Source organism: Talpa occidentalis, unplaced genomic scaffold (assembly GCF_014898055.3).
Source record: "Talpa occidentalis isolate TD23 unplaced genomic scaffold, MPIMG_talOcc4v2.1 talOcc4.11, whole genome shotgun sequence".
In the NCBI taxonomy this organism is placed as follows: domain Eukaryota; kingdom Metazoa; phylum Chordata; class Mammalia; order Eulipotyphla; family Talpidae; genus Talpa; species Talpa occidentalis.
In genome coordinates, this window is record NW_023601104.1 from 16,089,499 (window position 1) to 16,102,896 (window position 13,398).

General features: G+C 41.4%; 1 protein-coding gene across 9 annotated transcripts in view; it reads left to right on the plus strand.

Moving 5' to 3' along the window:
• Nucleotides 1–13,398, plus strand: part of SEMA6D (semaphorin 6D) — a 57,620-nt gene that overhangs the window by 32,957 nt on the left and 11,265 nt on the right. For 8 of the 9 annotated variants that reach the window (XM_054701218.1, XM_054701231.1, XM_054701239.1 and 5 more), the window contains exons 2-8: nucleotides 9,902–10,064; nucleotides 10,465–10,576; nucleotides 11,135–11,195; nucleotides 11,315–11,377; nucleotides 11,777–11,878; nucleotides 12,114–12,204; nucleotides 12,650–12,769. In XM_054701218.1, the coding sequence (XP_054557193.1) occupies nucleotides 9,956–10,064; nucleotides 10,465–10,576; nucleotides 11,135–11,195; nucleotides 11,315–11,377; nucleotides 11,777–11,878; nucleotides 12,114–12,204; nucleotides 12,650–12,769 (658 nt within the window). In that variant the 5' untranslated portion in view covers nucleotides 9,902–9,955. Of the gene's footprint in view, nucleotides 1–9,899; nucleotides 10,065–10,464; nucleotides 10,577–11,134; nucleotides 11,196–11,314; nucleotides 11,378–11,776; nucleotides 11,879–12,113; nucleotides 12,205–12,649; nucleotides 12,770–13,398 lie in introns of those variants that run through there. The other variant, XM_054701224.1, reaches the window with a different exon arrangement.

Here is a 13,398-nt window from a genome sequence, read left to right on the forward strand (position 1 = left end):
GATTGATGGAAAGTGGTAGCTAGAGGGTTATAAAAGAAAGCTCAAGGTGGAGTTTTTAGATCTCATGTAGGGATCAACATGATTAAGAGTCTTGGAGAGATGAAAGAATATTTAAAATAAGGATTGAGCTGCATTTGGCAATTAGTTGATGGGCAAGAGTTAAAGTTAGAATGAAGCAGGTCTTAGAGATTTAATAAGTGCATGAATGGAGATAAGGGACTCAGACTTCCCTTCAAAGAAGCGTGGCTGGGGATTGCAATTGTATGGGGAATATAAAAAAATAATTTATTTAAAAAAAAAAAAAGGAGCGTGACTGGAGAATGAGATGAGAGACAGGTGGGTAGCAGAGGCAGCTTCAGGACCCAAGGAAGTTCTGTTTGTGAGGGGAGCCACTCAAGAGGGTTGTATGTGGAGGGAAAGAGTCTGTGGCGCAGTGGGGATTCATCAGGACATTTACCTGAGGACATGAGGGGAGTAGGAAACCCCCACCAACCATCAGTAGGAAATCATGGAATCTGAGAGAGAAAAAGACTTCCTATGCTTTCCATTTACTCACCTTTTATTACTTGAAGAAATTCAAGTCAGAAGAGTGACTTGTCTGTGGCCACAGCACAGGTCCATGACCCCCAACCTGCTGGCGCCTGGTCCCTTTCCTCTGGCCTGTGAGTGTCAGTGAGAGCAGAAGGGGCCCAGAATGCTCCTCACAGCGCATCCTCCTTCTCCCCACAGTAGCTCTTCCCTGCTCCCTATGAAATCATGTGTTTCCAGATTCTGATGTGTCAGCGGGGGTTTCAGCTGTGTGGAGGGTGAGTCAGAAAGCTGCTTTGTCATTTCCTCAACATGCCATAAAGCAGTGTTGTAGGTGGTTAATAATAAAGTGCCATTGACATAGAGTGCTGGAAAGCCCCTTCCGCTCACCTGGGCACACAAGTTCCCAGCAGGAGGAAGAGTCTCATGCGCCAGGGTCCTTCAGCCTCCTCTTCCTGGCCCAGATCAAGGGGGTGTATGTTTGCTTATACATGGTAGCTGGCCCCTAAGCCTGTGTGCAGGAGGGGAAGGGGTGGCGGTGGGCTGGAGTAGCAATAGAGATTCCTCAAATGAGAGAGCTGGTGTCCTCCCAAGAAACCCCATGAGGCAAACGCCACTGGGTCAATCTGGATGCAACTAGCTACCCACACTGCTTCGAAGAGCCCAAAATACCTCAATTCTGCTAGGGGCCTTCGGGAATCTGTACGTATTATCTAGTGCTGGTACCATCATCCCTTCTTCTCACTTTCTTATAGTCTAAAGATTATGCTGTCAGCCTGGTAGTCATACCATTGTGATTAAATACTGATGCTGAGCACTGATTAAAACCCACGGTCCTACACAGAACACCTTGCGTTGAATCTAGACATGCCAATGTTCTCCAAACCTAAACCTCCTTTTGTAATTGACCTTCAGTTATTACCCTCTGTGTCTTGGTAGGCTCCAAGGAATAGCAATTAACTTGCTTTTCTTTGCTCATTTTCAGTCTACTAAACCCATCGCTCTTTTCCTGTTTTGTCACGTGGGGCTGTCAGATGGTGGGTGGGCTCCTCTACCTCCATTCTCATCTTCTGCACCATAAACAACACCCCCTGGAATTTCATAGATTATCAAGTGAATGTACCCCTTATGCTGCAGCTCTGGTTTCACCCCCTCTCCTCTCCTGTAGTTCACACATTTAAAGGAATGAACACTCTTTGGGAGTAGAATCAAGGGTGCCCATCCTCCCTGGGTCTGCTGCCCTCTGATGCCATTCTTTCTTGAGCCATATTAAATAAATAAAAATTGGGCAGAAGCCTAAAATGCTGCTTTTGTTTTCCAAGCACATGGTTGGTTCTTTTATTTCTTCCTTTATTTTACTGTCATTCACAGTTGCCTCGAGCATTAACAACTTCCAGACCTGCCTGTCCAGAAGGACTCAGAACAGTCTTCCCCAGGCTCTGAAAAAAATGGGAGGACTTAAGTAGGCCAAGGATGCGAGACAAGCAAGGCCATCCAGAGAGAAAGTAGGAGCAAAGAGTGGGTGAGGGAGCGGCAGGACACATTCAGGACCGGGAACAGAGCCAGGGTAGCTGCAGAAGGGAAGAGTAGAGAAGCTGGAGACATGTCTAGAGAGGAAGCAGGACTCAGCACATAGAAAACCCCAAAGGCCTCGTCACAAAGACGTGCGCTTTCTCCTAAGAAAACCAGAAGCTACTGGAGAGATTATGACAGTCTGGGGTGGGGGTTGTAGTCTAGAAAAAGATCATTCTTGTTGCATCTGGAAAATGAATGGCAGACAAGCAGGGGGCGTGTGGAAAGCAAGGTAAAGGTTAGAAGAGTGTGGTACGAGGGAGGGTAAGGGTTGGCAGTGCTTGGAAAAGCTGTGAGCAGCCAGCGGTGCCTGGAGCTCTTGAGTGACCACAGGAAGCGGCCCTGGAAAGCACCCACTGCCTTCAGAGAGCTGGGGTCAACTGTGTCTTTACCGAGAGGTGTTATTGAATGAGGAGTCAGAACAGAGGAAGGAGATGCATGAGTGGAAGGTGAGGAAATGACAACAGTGTGACTAAAAACCCTTTTTCCAGTGTCGGTGAATGTGAATGGGAGGAAACACCTAGGTGTGGTTGGAGGAGCCTATGAAGTCACAGGAACTCATTCACCTTTTATTTATTTGTTTGTTTGTTTGTTTGTTTGTTTGTTTTCAGATGAGAGAGGCTTAGAAAAATTTAAATGCGGATAAATACTATTTAGTCAATAAAAAGTTACAGACTATACCACAGAGAGAAAAACAGAATTCAGGTTTCTCTGTGCCAGGAAAGAGAGAAGAAATTAGGTTTAAAGTTCATGGAGAGGAGTTGGGGTGTGAGTATGTGTGTGTGTGTGTGTGTGTGTGTGAGAGAGAGAGAGAGAGAGAGAGAGAGAGAGAGAGAGATCTTCTCTTAAAACAGGAAAGAAGAGGAAAAACTCCAGGAAGATACAGATAAGCCAGTGTATTTTGTTACAGGAAGTAGGGAGGGATTGTGAAAGTACCTGCTTTTTATTTTCATTTTTTAAAAAAGATTTATTTATTTATGCATACAAGAACTGGGGTACAGGCCAGAGGTGTGGGGGGTGAGAGGATTCACCAGAGACAGAGTAGGGAGCAGAACAAGCAGATTGACTGAAATACAGTGCTGTGGGGAGCAGTGGGCGAGACAAGAGAGGTCTGCTGCGCCATGTGGGTAGCTCCCTGGCCAGGGATCGAACTTGTGCTACAGTAGCTGCAGATAGTGTCATAGAGCTGTGTCTTAACCCCTTGCACCACTAGGGAGGCCCTGCTTTTCATTTTCTATGTGAAGTAGCTGTGGGGAAGGAGGAAGCATATAGTCAATTGAGAAGAGAAAACAGATCAAGGCCTTGAAGAGAATGGGGAAAGTAAAAACTTATTGAATTGAGGACCTCCCTGGTGGCGCAGTGGGTTGAGATGCATCACTATGAAGCGATCCGATCCACAGCCACTGCAGCACGAGTTTGATCCCCAGCCAGAGAACTACCCACATGGCGCAGCAGACCTCTCCTGACTCTCCTACTACTCCCCTCAGCAGTGTATTTCAGTAGATCTGCCTGTTCTGCTCCCCACACTGTCTCTAGTGAATCCTCTCACCCACCCCCTCTGGCCTGCACCCTGCTCTTGTACGCAAAATTAAATAAATCTTTAAAAAAAAAACTTACTGAAATGGAAAAGTGGGGAAATCCAGCAGGGAAACATGGGATTCCTACAATAGTTGGCAATCAAGCATTCTGGGGCATTGCTACCAGATTGCCCTAGAGTGTGATTGTCTTCACTAGTGCGTGGCTTGTCTGGGGCAGATGCAGGAGGGGAATGGCAGAGTTCATCCAGGGCAAGAACTTTGACAAGGAGACACAAGACAGGAAACCTAAAACAGGTAAAATTAGTATTGAAATTATTGACTCTGGATTATCACATCAACGATGGCTAACGTGGTGTGTCAAAACTGAGGAGAGAGAAGTTACTGGACTGAGGCCCTGATTAGAAGGAAAAGTAGTTGTGAAGTGGTCAGACAAGCAAGTTGGAAAGAAAGGAGGTTGGGACCCAAGCATACAATGATATTATGATTTTTGAGATGAAGTCACTCTAGCTGATAACAAGTCCCAGAGTGGGGTCAAGAAAGTCTTTGAAAACTCTTTCTTAAACAAAATGACCAGGAGGTTATCCACTGAAAGACAAGAGGAGGGGCAGAACCCCAAGTAAGCAAAGACTTTTGGTAAGATCTTGGAGGCCCAAGGTCTGGAAGAGGCCCTGGGAAACTGGGAGGAGCCAACTCCACTTTCCAATCTTGAGGTTAGATGGAATAGGAGAGTCGAAACAGCCTCTTTTTGAGAAGTGGCATCTCCAGGAGAGAGTTGTAAAGTTAGCATGGTATCTTTTGGGGATTCTTTGGGATGGGAAAAAGTAAGCTTCCTCCATTACTGAATACTCATTTCCTTTGAACTAATGTGTCTTCCCGGGAGGGGGAAAGGCTGTTTGATTCTCATCTATGATTCATTCATTTCAAATTTGGCCACTCTGCTGTAATCACAAAATGAAAGCAAAACAAAGCCAAAAAACACCCCAACCCTTATCTATTCTCCTGCTTAAAGAACTCCTATTTAGGATTTCTTTTTGTTTGGGTCTGCTAACAACAAATCTCTCAGTTTTTGCTTATCTAATCCATCTTCATTCTGTTTTCATTTCTGAAGAAAATTTTCACTGGTTATGGAATTCTAAGTTGAAACTTTATTTGCTTTCAGCATCTCAAACATTTCATTCTGTGGTCTACTGAATCCCATTGTATCTATTGGTAAGTCAGCTGTCAGTATTATTCATGCTTCATTGAAGGTTAACATATCCGTTAGCTTTTGATGTTTTTGTTGCTATTGTTGTTTGTTTTTGACATCTTGACTACAATGTATTTAGTGTGGTTTTCTTCATATCCGGAAGTTGTTAGAGTTTCTTGAATGTATAACTGATGGTCTTTTGTCAGTTTTGGAAAGAATTATCTTGTCAAATATTGCTTCTCTCCATTTCTCTCTGCACTCTCTTCTCACAGTGATAGATCTTTTTACAAGATCCTTTGTGTCTCTTACTTTCTTGTCTGTTTTTTCCAACTTCTTGATTCTCGATGTTTCTGTCTGATATCTTCTATTAACCCATTTTCCAGTTGACTAATCTTCTCTTCAGCTGTAAGAGGTGTGTTGCTAAATATATCCATCAAGAAGCCTTAGCTATTGTGTTTTCTGACTGTAGAATTTTCATTTAGTTCTCCTTTAGTAGGTTCTAGTTCTCTGGTAAATTTTTCAGGGTGGGGTGGGGGCCTGGAAAAAAGAAATGCTTTTTTTTTTTTTTCCTATGTCTGGTAACTAATATCAGGGTTGCCTGTGGGACTATTTCTATTGTCTTTGTTTCCTGGTCTTAGTTAGTGGCATGTCTGGTAATGGGTGTTTGAATGTTGAGTGTTTTGTGTAGCAAATTGTAATCTCTGGATGATACTATTTTCCTCTAGCGAGAATTCACCTTATCTTTTCTGCAAATAGCTAGCACAGGAGATTACATCCACCCAAGGCAGGATTTACCTTATAGGATAACAAGTTGGAGTTTTTATAAGGTCTGCTTCATGTTTGTCTTCTCTCCCTATGGTATAGATCATTAGAAAGCCAAATGAGAGCCTCTGGGTATTTACTAAAACTCTCCTTCATGAGCCTTGCATTTGAGATTGCTCAAAATTTGGCTTTTCTTTATAGCTACATTTTCAACTTCACACAGGTAAACAATTAGCAAATCTCAAAATACAAAATTAAGTGCTGTGTATGGGGACTCATTTCCTATACTCCTTTTTTTCATGAATCTTGACTCTCTTGGCAGCTCAGAACTCCTTTTCAGAGCTTTTCTCATTATAGTTGAGCTTTAACATCAGTAATATATATTGTAGAATGCCACATGTAATACAAAAAAAAGGGGGCCAAAATATACTAACTCAGGTATTCCCGTTCTCTGGCTGAAAGGAATAACCTATGAGAAGAATGGAAATGTTTGGTTTTTTAAAGATTTATTTATTCATGCATACAAGAACCGGGGAACAGGCCAGATGTGCGGGAGGTTGAGAGGATTCACCAGAGACGGAGTGGGGAACAGAACAGGCAAACTGATGAAATACACTGCTGAGGGGAGCAGCAGGTGAGACAGAAGAGGCCTGCCGTGCCATGTGGGTATCTCCATGGCTGGCCAGGATCAAACCTGCACTGCAGAGGCTGCAGACAGCTTCACAGCGTGGCGCTCAACTGCCTGTACCACCAGGGAGGCCCCCGGAAATGTTCTTTACAATAAACTTTCACATGAGGAAGGCAGCTTTCTCTGCCTCCTTGCAGGCATCTATGTCAATGAAGCTGCACCTTATCCTCTAAGAGTCCTTCCACTGTGATTATTATGGCATATATAAACAGTATCACAAATAATTGTACAAGATGAAAGACTAAACAATTTTAGCCTTTACATATACATGCATATATATATATCATATATATATATATATCCTTTTAGATTATAGCCTAGTTTGATCAGAAAGGTATAACAATAATAGTCATATTCACTAAAATTTACTAGATTTACTATAAACTGGATTCTATATGATATATTTTATATGATATATTTTAAACAATTCATTTAATACTAAGAAGAGCTTATAAGATAGTCAAGACAATTATTCTTATTTCACACTTGAGGAAACTGAGGCTTAAAGAGGTTAAGTCAATTTAAACAGGGCCCTAGAGCCAGAAAGTAGATGGCACAAGAATGTTTAAAGCTACATTTTTTTCCACCCTGAGATCTAGGTTCTTTTCCAACATCTTGTCCTGCCTTTTGATTTGCCCTCCTTCAAGATAACTAGTTTATTGATTTCACTGAGCTCTGGAATCCTGTGATACTTCCTTGAAGCAGAGGAGAAGTAAGTAGTTGGAGATTTATGCAAATAAATCTCCTCGATTTATTTTTCTAGGTATTTCCAGATTCGTTCCTTCCCTACTCAGCCTTGCTTTGATAGCTATTTTACATTAAACACTTCCATTTATAAGTTCTATAGCAAATCTGAAAATATATTTTTTTTTCAAATAAAACTTTATGCAAGGGCAGGAAGCAATTAGTGGTGGGGCTTTATTTTTGGAGGATGAGACTGGTGGGGGCAAGGGTATGGGGAGAAGTTGCTTTCTGCAGTGTCAGATGAATGGGTTCTAGGAAATGATAGCTCTGCCAGTACTTGCCTGTGAGTCAGCTCAGTCTCAGTGCTGGCACCACAGCTGGGAGAGGCACCCTTCCTGGGAGGACCCTTCCTGGCCTGCTGTCTAGGGCATCAGGACACTTTCCACATGATCTCAACCATTCAGTTATCTGTTCTGGTGGGGAAAGATTCATAGAACAGACTTCTTGTTTTAGATATTTCTAAGTTTCTTTAGAATTGAGATTTCTCATTTTTCCCCCTCAGTACCCAGCAGAAACCTCCAGTGACTTTCCATCCAGAGGATCAAGTGTGGGGTTGATGTTATGGCTGAATTTAGTTCTTATGGCAACATTTTTATTTTTATGCTGCTTTAACTTTCTAGGGTCTCTGTAAATGGCGCGACACAGTGGAAAATTAGGACAGGACGATGCTGCTTCAGAAGTGGTAGATTTAATAAAAAAGGCCACCTTGGCATGAATGAAAATATTGTGCAAATGACAAGAAGTCTGGGGCCAAATCATCATGGCTGTTGGGTTGGGATGGGTAGGTTGGGATGGGTTGGCTGTGGGGTAGGATTGTTGGTGATTCTTTTTTATTTTCTTTGCCATTTCTTTGTTAAGTAGGCTCAAGTTATAAAATTTATCCTACAATAGTAAATAAATTTAAATAGCTATTTTAAAATAAACTTACGCATGGAAAAAAGGCCCAATAACTTTCCTACTTTAGCAGGTATTTTTTTCAGACCCTGCTTAGATTCATAAGCTCAAGTTGGTCGTGTGTGTGACTGTTTAGTAGAAATGAGTGGGGACGACTAAGTTGGCTCAGAATCTGTATGTGATGTGCCAGGCATTCAGTTCTTTTTCACCCTGTGGAGAAGATGGTATTATGCACATACTATAAAGAAATTAATGCTCAGAGAGATTGAAGAAACGTTCCCAGGTGTATCTGCTAGCAAGTCGTTGCATTCTGTCCAAGCCCAAGTCAGAACTATGCCAACATCCACACACCTTCAACTTCAGCACAAAACAATGCACCTGCAGGTTCCGAACACTTTCTGCTGGATTAATCCACTAAGAAAAAAATGTATGGAAATATTACTCTCTTTTTTCTTTGCAAACCTAGGAATCTAAAACTTACATATACTTGGCTTCAATGTTAGGTAGAAAAAGAAATGTTGAGAGCATTGCACAGCCCAAAAGTGCGTCTGTGTGTTTGCCATTAATACAATATGTATATAAGGAAGCACTGTAGGTTCCCAGGTGATTGGTTGGACTCCCCCAGAAATTGAAGTGATTCTCGTGACTACCCCTAAAGTTCTTAGATATGAGACTGAAAGGGAAGCTAAAAAATTTACTGTTCAATGGAATAGCTGTATGTGATGATTTTGATTGAAGAACGGAGTGACAGTGTTGCAGAGTAGAGCATTTACAGTTTCACAAAAATACCCATCCTATTGACCAAGGGAGAAATTAATTAATGTTTCAAATAAAGTAGTAACATTTATTAAATGTTTTGACAGCTATACTATCAATGTTTTGTTGTGGTGTTGACCTAGACTACACATATATAAATGTGCTATTTGAACAAATTTAGTATATGGGTACACCTGTGAAATATATTCATTATCCCAAACAGAATTTTTATAATGCTATATTTTTAAAGAAAAAAAAACCCAGTCATTTAATTTCTTCATCTAATTTGATGAAAAGAGCCTGGATGGGGACTCCAGTGAAAGGAGTCTGTACTCTGATCTTGCTCTAAATAGCTCCATGAAATTCACTGAGGCCCTTAATTTTTCCAGCCCTTAGATTTCTCATCTGAAAAATGAGGGGGTTGGACTAGATGGTCCCCAGGGCCCCCTACGGCTCTAAAGTTCAATAAAGCTAAGAGGACAGGCATATTTAGCTTATTGGTTTGTTTCCAAATGGTTTTATGTAAAAATGTAGACTTCCCCCGTGGTCTGGTGTCAGCTGTGCAGCTTCATCTCTGCCCTGCTTTGCTTGACTGATTGATCGTGAAATCATTTCTTTTCATTCCCTTTCACCCTAACTCAAGGTCATTCGTGACCTTGGTTCCATATCGGTCTTACTAAAATTAGGAAACTGTTCTACTTATGAATTTGGGGATAAGGTCTGATTAATGCAGGGAATTTGGCAATGCCACAGGCAGAGATGTTATAGGGGCAACAGGCACATCAGCTCCCCCAAATAGTTGTGAGGCAGCTTGGGCATTTTATGGGCAGTAGAGACAAGGCATACTGGATGTATTTCAGGGCTGGGGGCAGGGAAGCAGATTGGAGTTTAATTAAAATTCCAATCCCAACTTTGCCCAATTCTCGCCAAGTCAGCAGCCAGCATTTGTTTGTGGTTCTGGAGACTTTGCTGTGTGACATACATTACCTCAAAAACCTCTTGCAAATTTGCCTAAAAAAACTCCAGCACGCTCACCTTGTGCTGTCAAGCCCGGCACGCTGCCATCTTTTTTGCCTGTGCTCTCAGAGAGGTCTCCTCCACCACCGCCAGTGTTCCTGACAGAGGGGGGAGGGGAGCTCTGGAGAAGGCTGGTGGGGAAAATTGAGCTGGGTACAAATGAGAAAACAGTTTCACCACAGCCTTGAGAGCTTCCAAACGGTTTCTGTTTTCCAGGTAGCTAAGTGGAATTTCTGAGGAGGGGCTGCTCTGACACCATCTGGGCCCATCATGAAGTTCTTCCTGCTCTGTGCCTACATGCTGCTTCTGATGATTTCCCAGTTGAGGGCAGTCAGCTTTCCCGAAGATGATGAGCCCCTTAACACTGTTGACTATCACTGTAAGTAATGCAAGGAACATTATCTTTTTTCCTAAGGTAGCTCTTTGGGTTTTGATTTCTTAAGCATATTCATTTTCAGGAGGAAAGAGAGTCTTATATGCCTTCCAATGTTTTGCACAATAATTCATTCATAATCATTTCCTAATGTTTGGGGGGAAAACGGGACAGTTTTGTTGGGTGCTTTTAGAAAGCAACTCCCATATAGGTTATATAATTTTAGCTAAAAGGAAAAGCCCAGTTGCTGACATTCTCTGTCTTTTATTCATTTTATATTCAAGACCTTAAGAGAGGAATTTAGTTAAAACCTTTTTACAACTAGTATATACAGCTAATCAATGGTGTATATTGATTCTCCAGCTCCATAATCCTGACTGATGGTTTAGCCCATTTTTACTTGCAGATTCAAGGCAATATCCGGTTTTTAGAGGACGCCCTTCAGGCAACGAATCACAACACAGGCTGGACTTTCAGCTGATGTTGAAAATTCGAGACACACTTTATATTGCTGGCAGGTAATTTTCCTCTCGTTGGTTTATTAGATTAAAATTCTTTTCTCTTGTGGTGCTTGCATTAATGTGTCTAGTTCATGAAAAACTAATATGTGATTGTGATCAAAAATTGCAAGGAGCCAAAAATATTCACTGAGAGGAGTCAGTGTTGTGTACCAGGAACAAAATGCAGAGCTAGAGGCTTCAGTGGTGCTATTTTATTATTGCCATCAAGAAATCACACACCATTCTTTATTCCTAAAGCAGCAGGAGGAAAAAAATCTTTCTTTACTTTTTTTTAACGTGGAATTATTCAAGCAAATATTAGAAGTACATCTATGCTAACACCAAGTATCAGCTTGACCCATGCCTGAAGAAAAGAGCTTCCTTTGCTCCCTAACCACAATGATATATAAAAGCATCCCACTAATGAAAAAGTACTCTCTGTAGACTTTGAGACAGAAAAAAAAAGCCAAATGATCTCCAAAACACAATAAAGGCAGAGCTGTAAAAATAAAATAAGAAGCAGCTTAACATTTTTATGGATTCACATGATAGGACTTGCTGTCTTTTTTCCAACAGGGATCAAGTTTATACGGTAAACTTAAATGAAATCCCTAAAACAGAAGTAATACCGAGCAAGGTGAGCAAGTCTGGTTGGTAAATTGATTTATATTCCCCAAAAACTTGAATAGTGCTCCCCTCAACTCTAAAGATTTTCCCCATTAAAAATTGTACTTTGTTTTTTCTTGATTAATATAGAAGCTGACATGGCGGTCAAGACAACAGGATCGAGAAAACTGTGCTATGAAAGGAAAACATAAAGTAAGTCAAATAGATAAGTGTCTGCTGGATTTAGTCTTTTTTTTTTAAGATTTTCTTTAAGATTTATTTATGCATACAAGAGCTGGGGTACAGGCCAGAGGCGCAGTGGGTGAGAGAATTCACCAGAGGCAGAGCTGGGAGCAGAACAGGCAAATTGACTGAAATATACTGTGAGGGAAGCAGCAGGCGAGACCGGAGAGGTCTGCTGCACCATGTGGGTAGCTCCCTGGGCTGCCTGGGGCTCGAACTTGTGCTGCAGAGGCTGCAGGCAGCTTCATAGTGCTATGCTTAACCCCTTGCACCACCAGGGAGGCCCTGGATTTAGTCTTTACGTGAGCTTGATCCCATGATGTCGGCACATATTATATCTAATATTTCTGTAATTGTTACTTTCTTTAGGATGAATGCCACAACTTTATTAAAGTATTTGTTCCAAGAAACGATGAGATGGTTTTTGTCTGTGGTACGAATGCATTTAATCCCATGTGTAGATACTATAGGGTAAGTATTTTTTATAGCATGTGTTTTTTTAAAAAATCAACTTTCCTTTCTTCACTGATATGCTGTTAAAGTTGAATTTTTTCTGCTGTAACTCAGTCATTTATTTTATCTCTAATGTTCTGAAGGAATCAAGATAGCGTTATTCAAGTAGAATTTTAGTACAAATAAATCAGTATTGCCTTCAAACAGGTACATTGAGTAGATGTGACACCAGCTATTTATTTTTCTTTTGTAGTTGAATACCTTAGAGTATGATGGGGAAGAAATTAGTGGCCTGGCAAGATGCCCATTTGATGCCAGACAAACCAATGTTGCCCTTTTTGCTGGTAAGATGTTTTAGTGTAATGAATATAAATGATTAATGACATTGAAGGTGCAAAAGGAATTTGAAGGAAGAAAAAAGTTCAGAAGGAGAATGGCTACCTTGATATAGGTGTTTCGGAAACTAAAAACCGTGAACCTAAAAACAATTTCCAGAAAAAAAGAATTTTAAGTGAGCATATTACAAGTATTCTGAACTTGGCTCTGTTGTTAACTAGGCCCAAGACCCTGAATAAGTGGCTTAACTTTTCGATGCTTAGCTCTGTGTCTGTCAAATTAGGTAGCATTATGCCAACCTGTCACCAGTTGATTCTGAGCATCAGATTTAGGCTTATTTATATCTCAAGTGATCACATAGGTAAAAGCATTCCAAAGGGTGTAACACTAACCAGGATTACACACAACAGGATAATTATGGTTATTTTATCCAAATTATAACTTTGCTTTCAGATGGGAAGCTATATTCTGCCACAGTGGCTGACTTCCTGGCCAGTGATGCTGTTATCTATCGAAGCATGGGTGATGGATCTGCCCTTCGAACAATAAAATATGATTCCAAATGGATAAAAGGTAACTTTCAAGAGCAATGCTGTGGGATAGCCAAGAGCCAGGAGGATGGCCCAGTGGGAACAGGAGCTTCAGGAGGGTCAGTGCATGACTTACATTGTTTACTTAGAGCCACTGCAAACTGCTCTGGTTGTGAACGGGAACATTGACGAGACACGTCAGGAGTCATATCAGGAAAGTAGATTCATCCAGGGTGTATCCTCGGTGGCCTCGAAAAAGAGCGATGTCATTTCTCTATGCCCATTTGCCTAACCCTAAATGCACGTAACACTTCTTGCCCACTCCCATCTACCTGTCCTACAAAGTTAATGGTGAGGATTGATTGATTCATATCTGTAGTCATTTTGTTCTTTGGCGTCTGGAAGTCAAGATTTTTTATTCTCAACATAAGGGATTTTCCTTCCTAGTTAAATAGGTTAATGAATAAATGTGTTGAAACAAAGACCTTTGCTATAGTTCAGTTCCCTGCAGGCCTTTTTACAGCCCATTAGCTGACATTAAAGACTCTGGGTTCCCTGAAGCTACAACACACCCATATCGGGACTCCTCAGATGCTCTGGCGCATCAGAGTTCTCACTGGCTTGAATGTAGCTGTGACAGCTGTCAGTTATGCCTAGCAGCCGGGGTCTTGT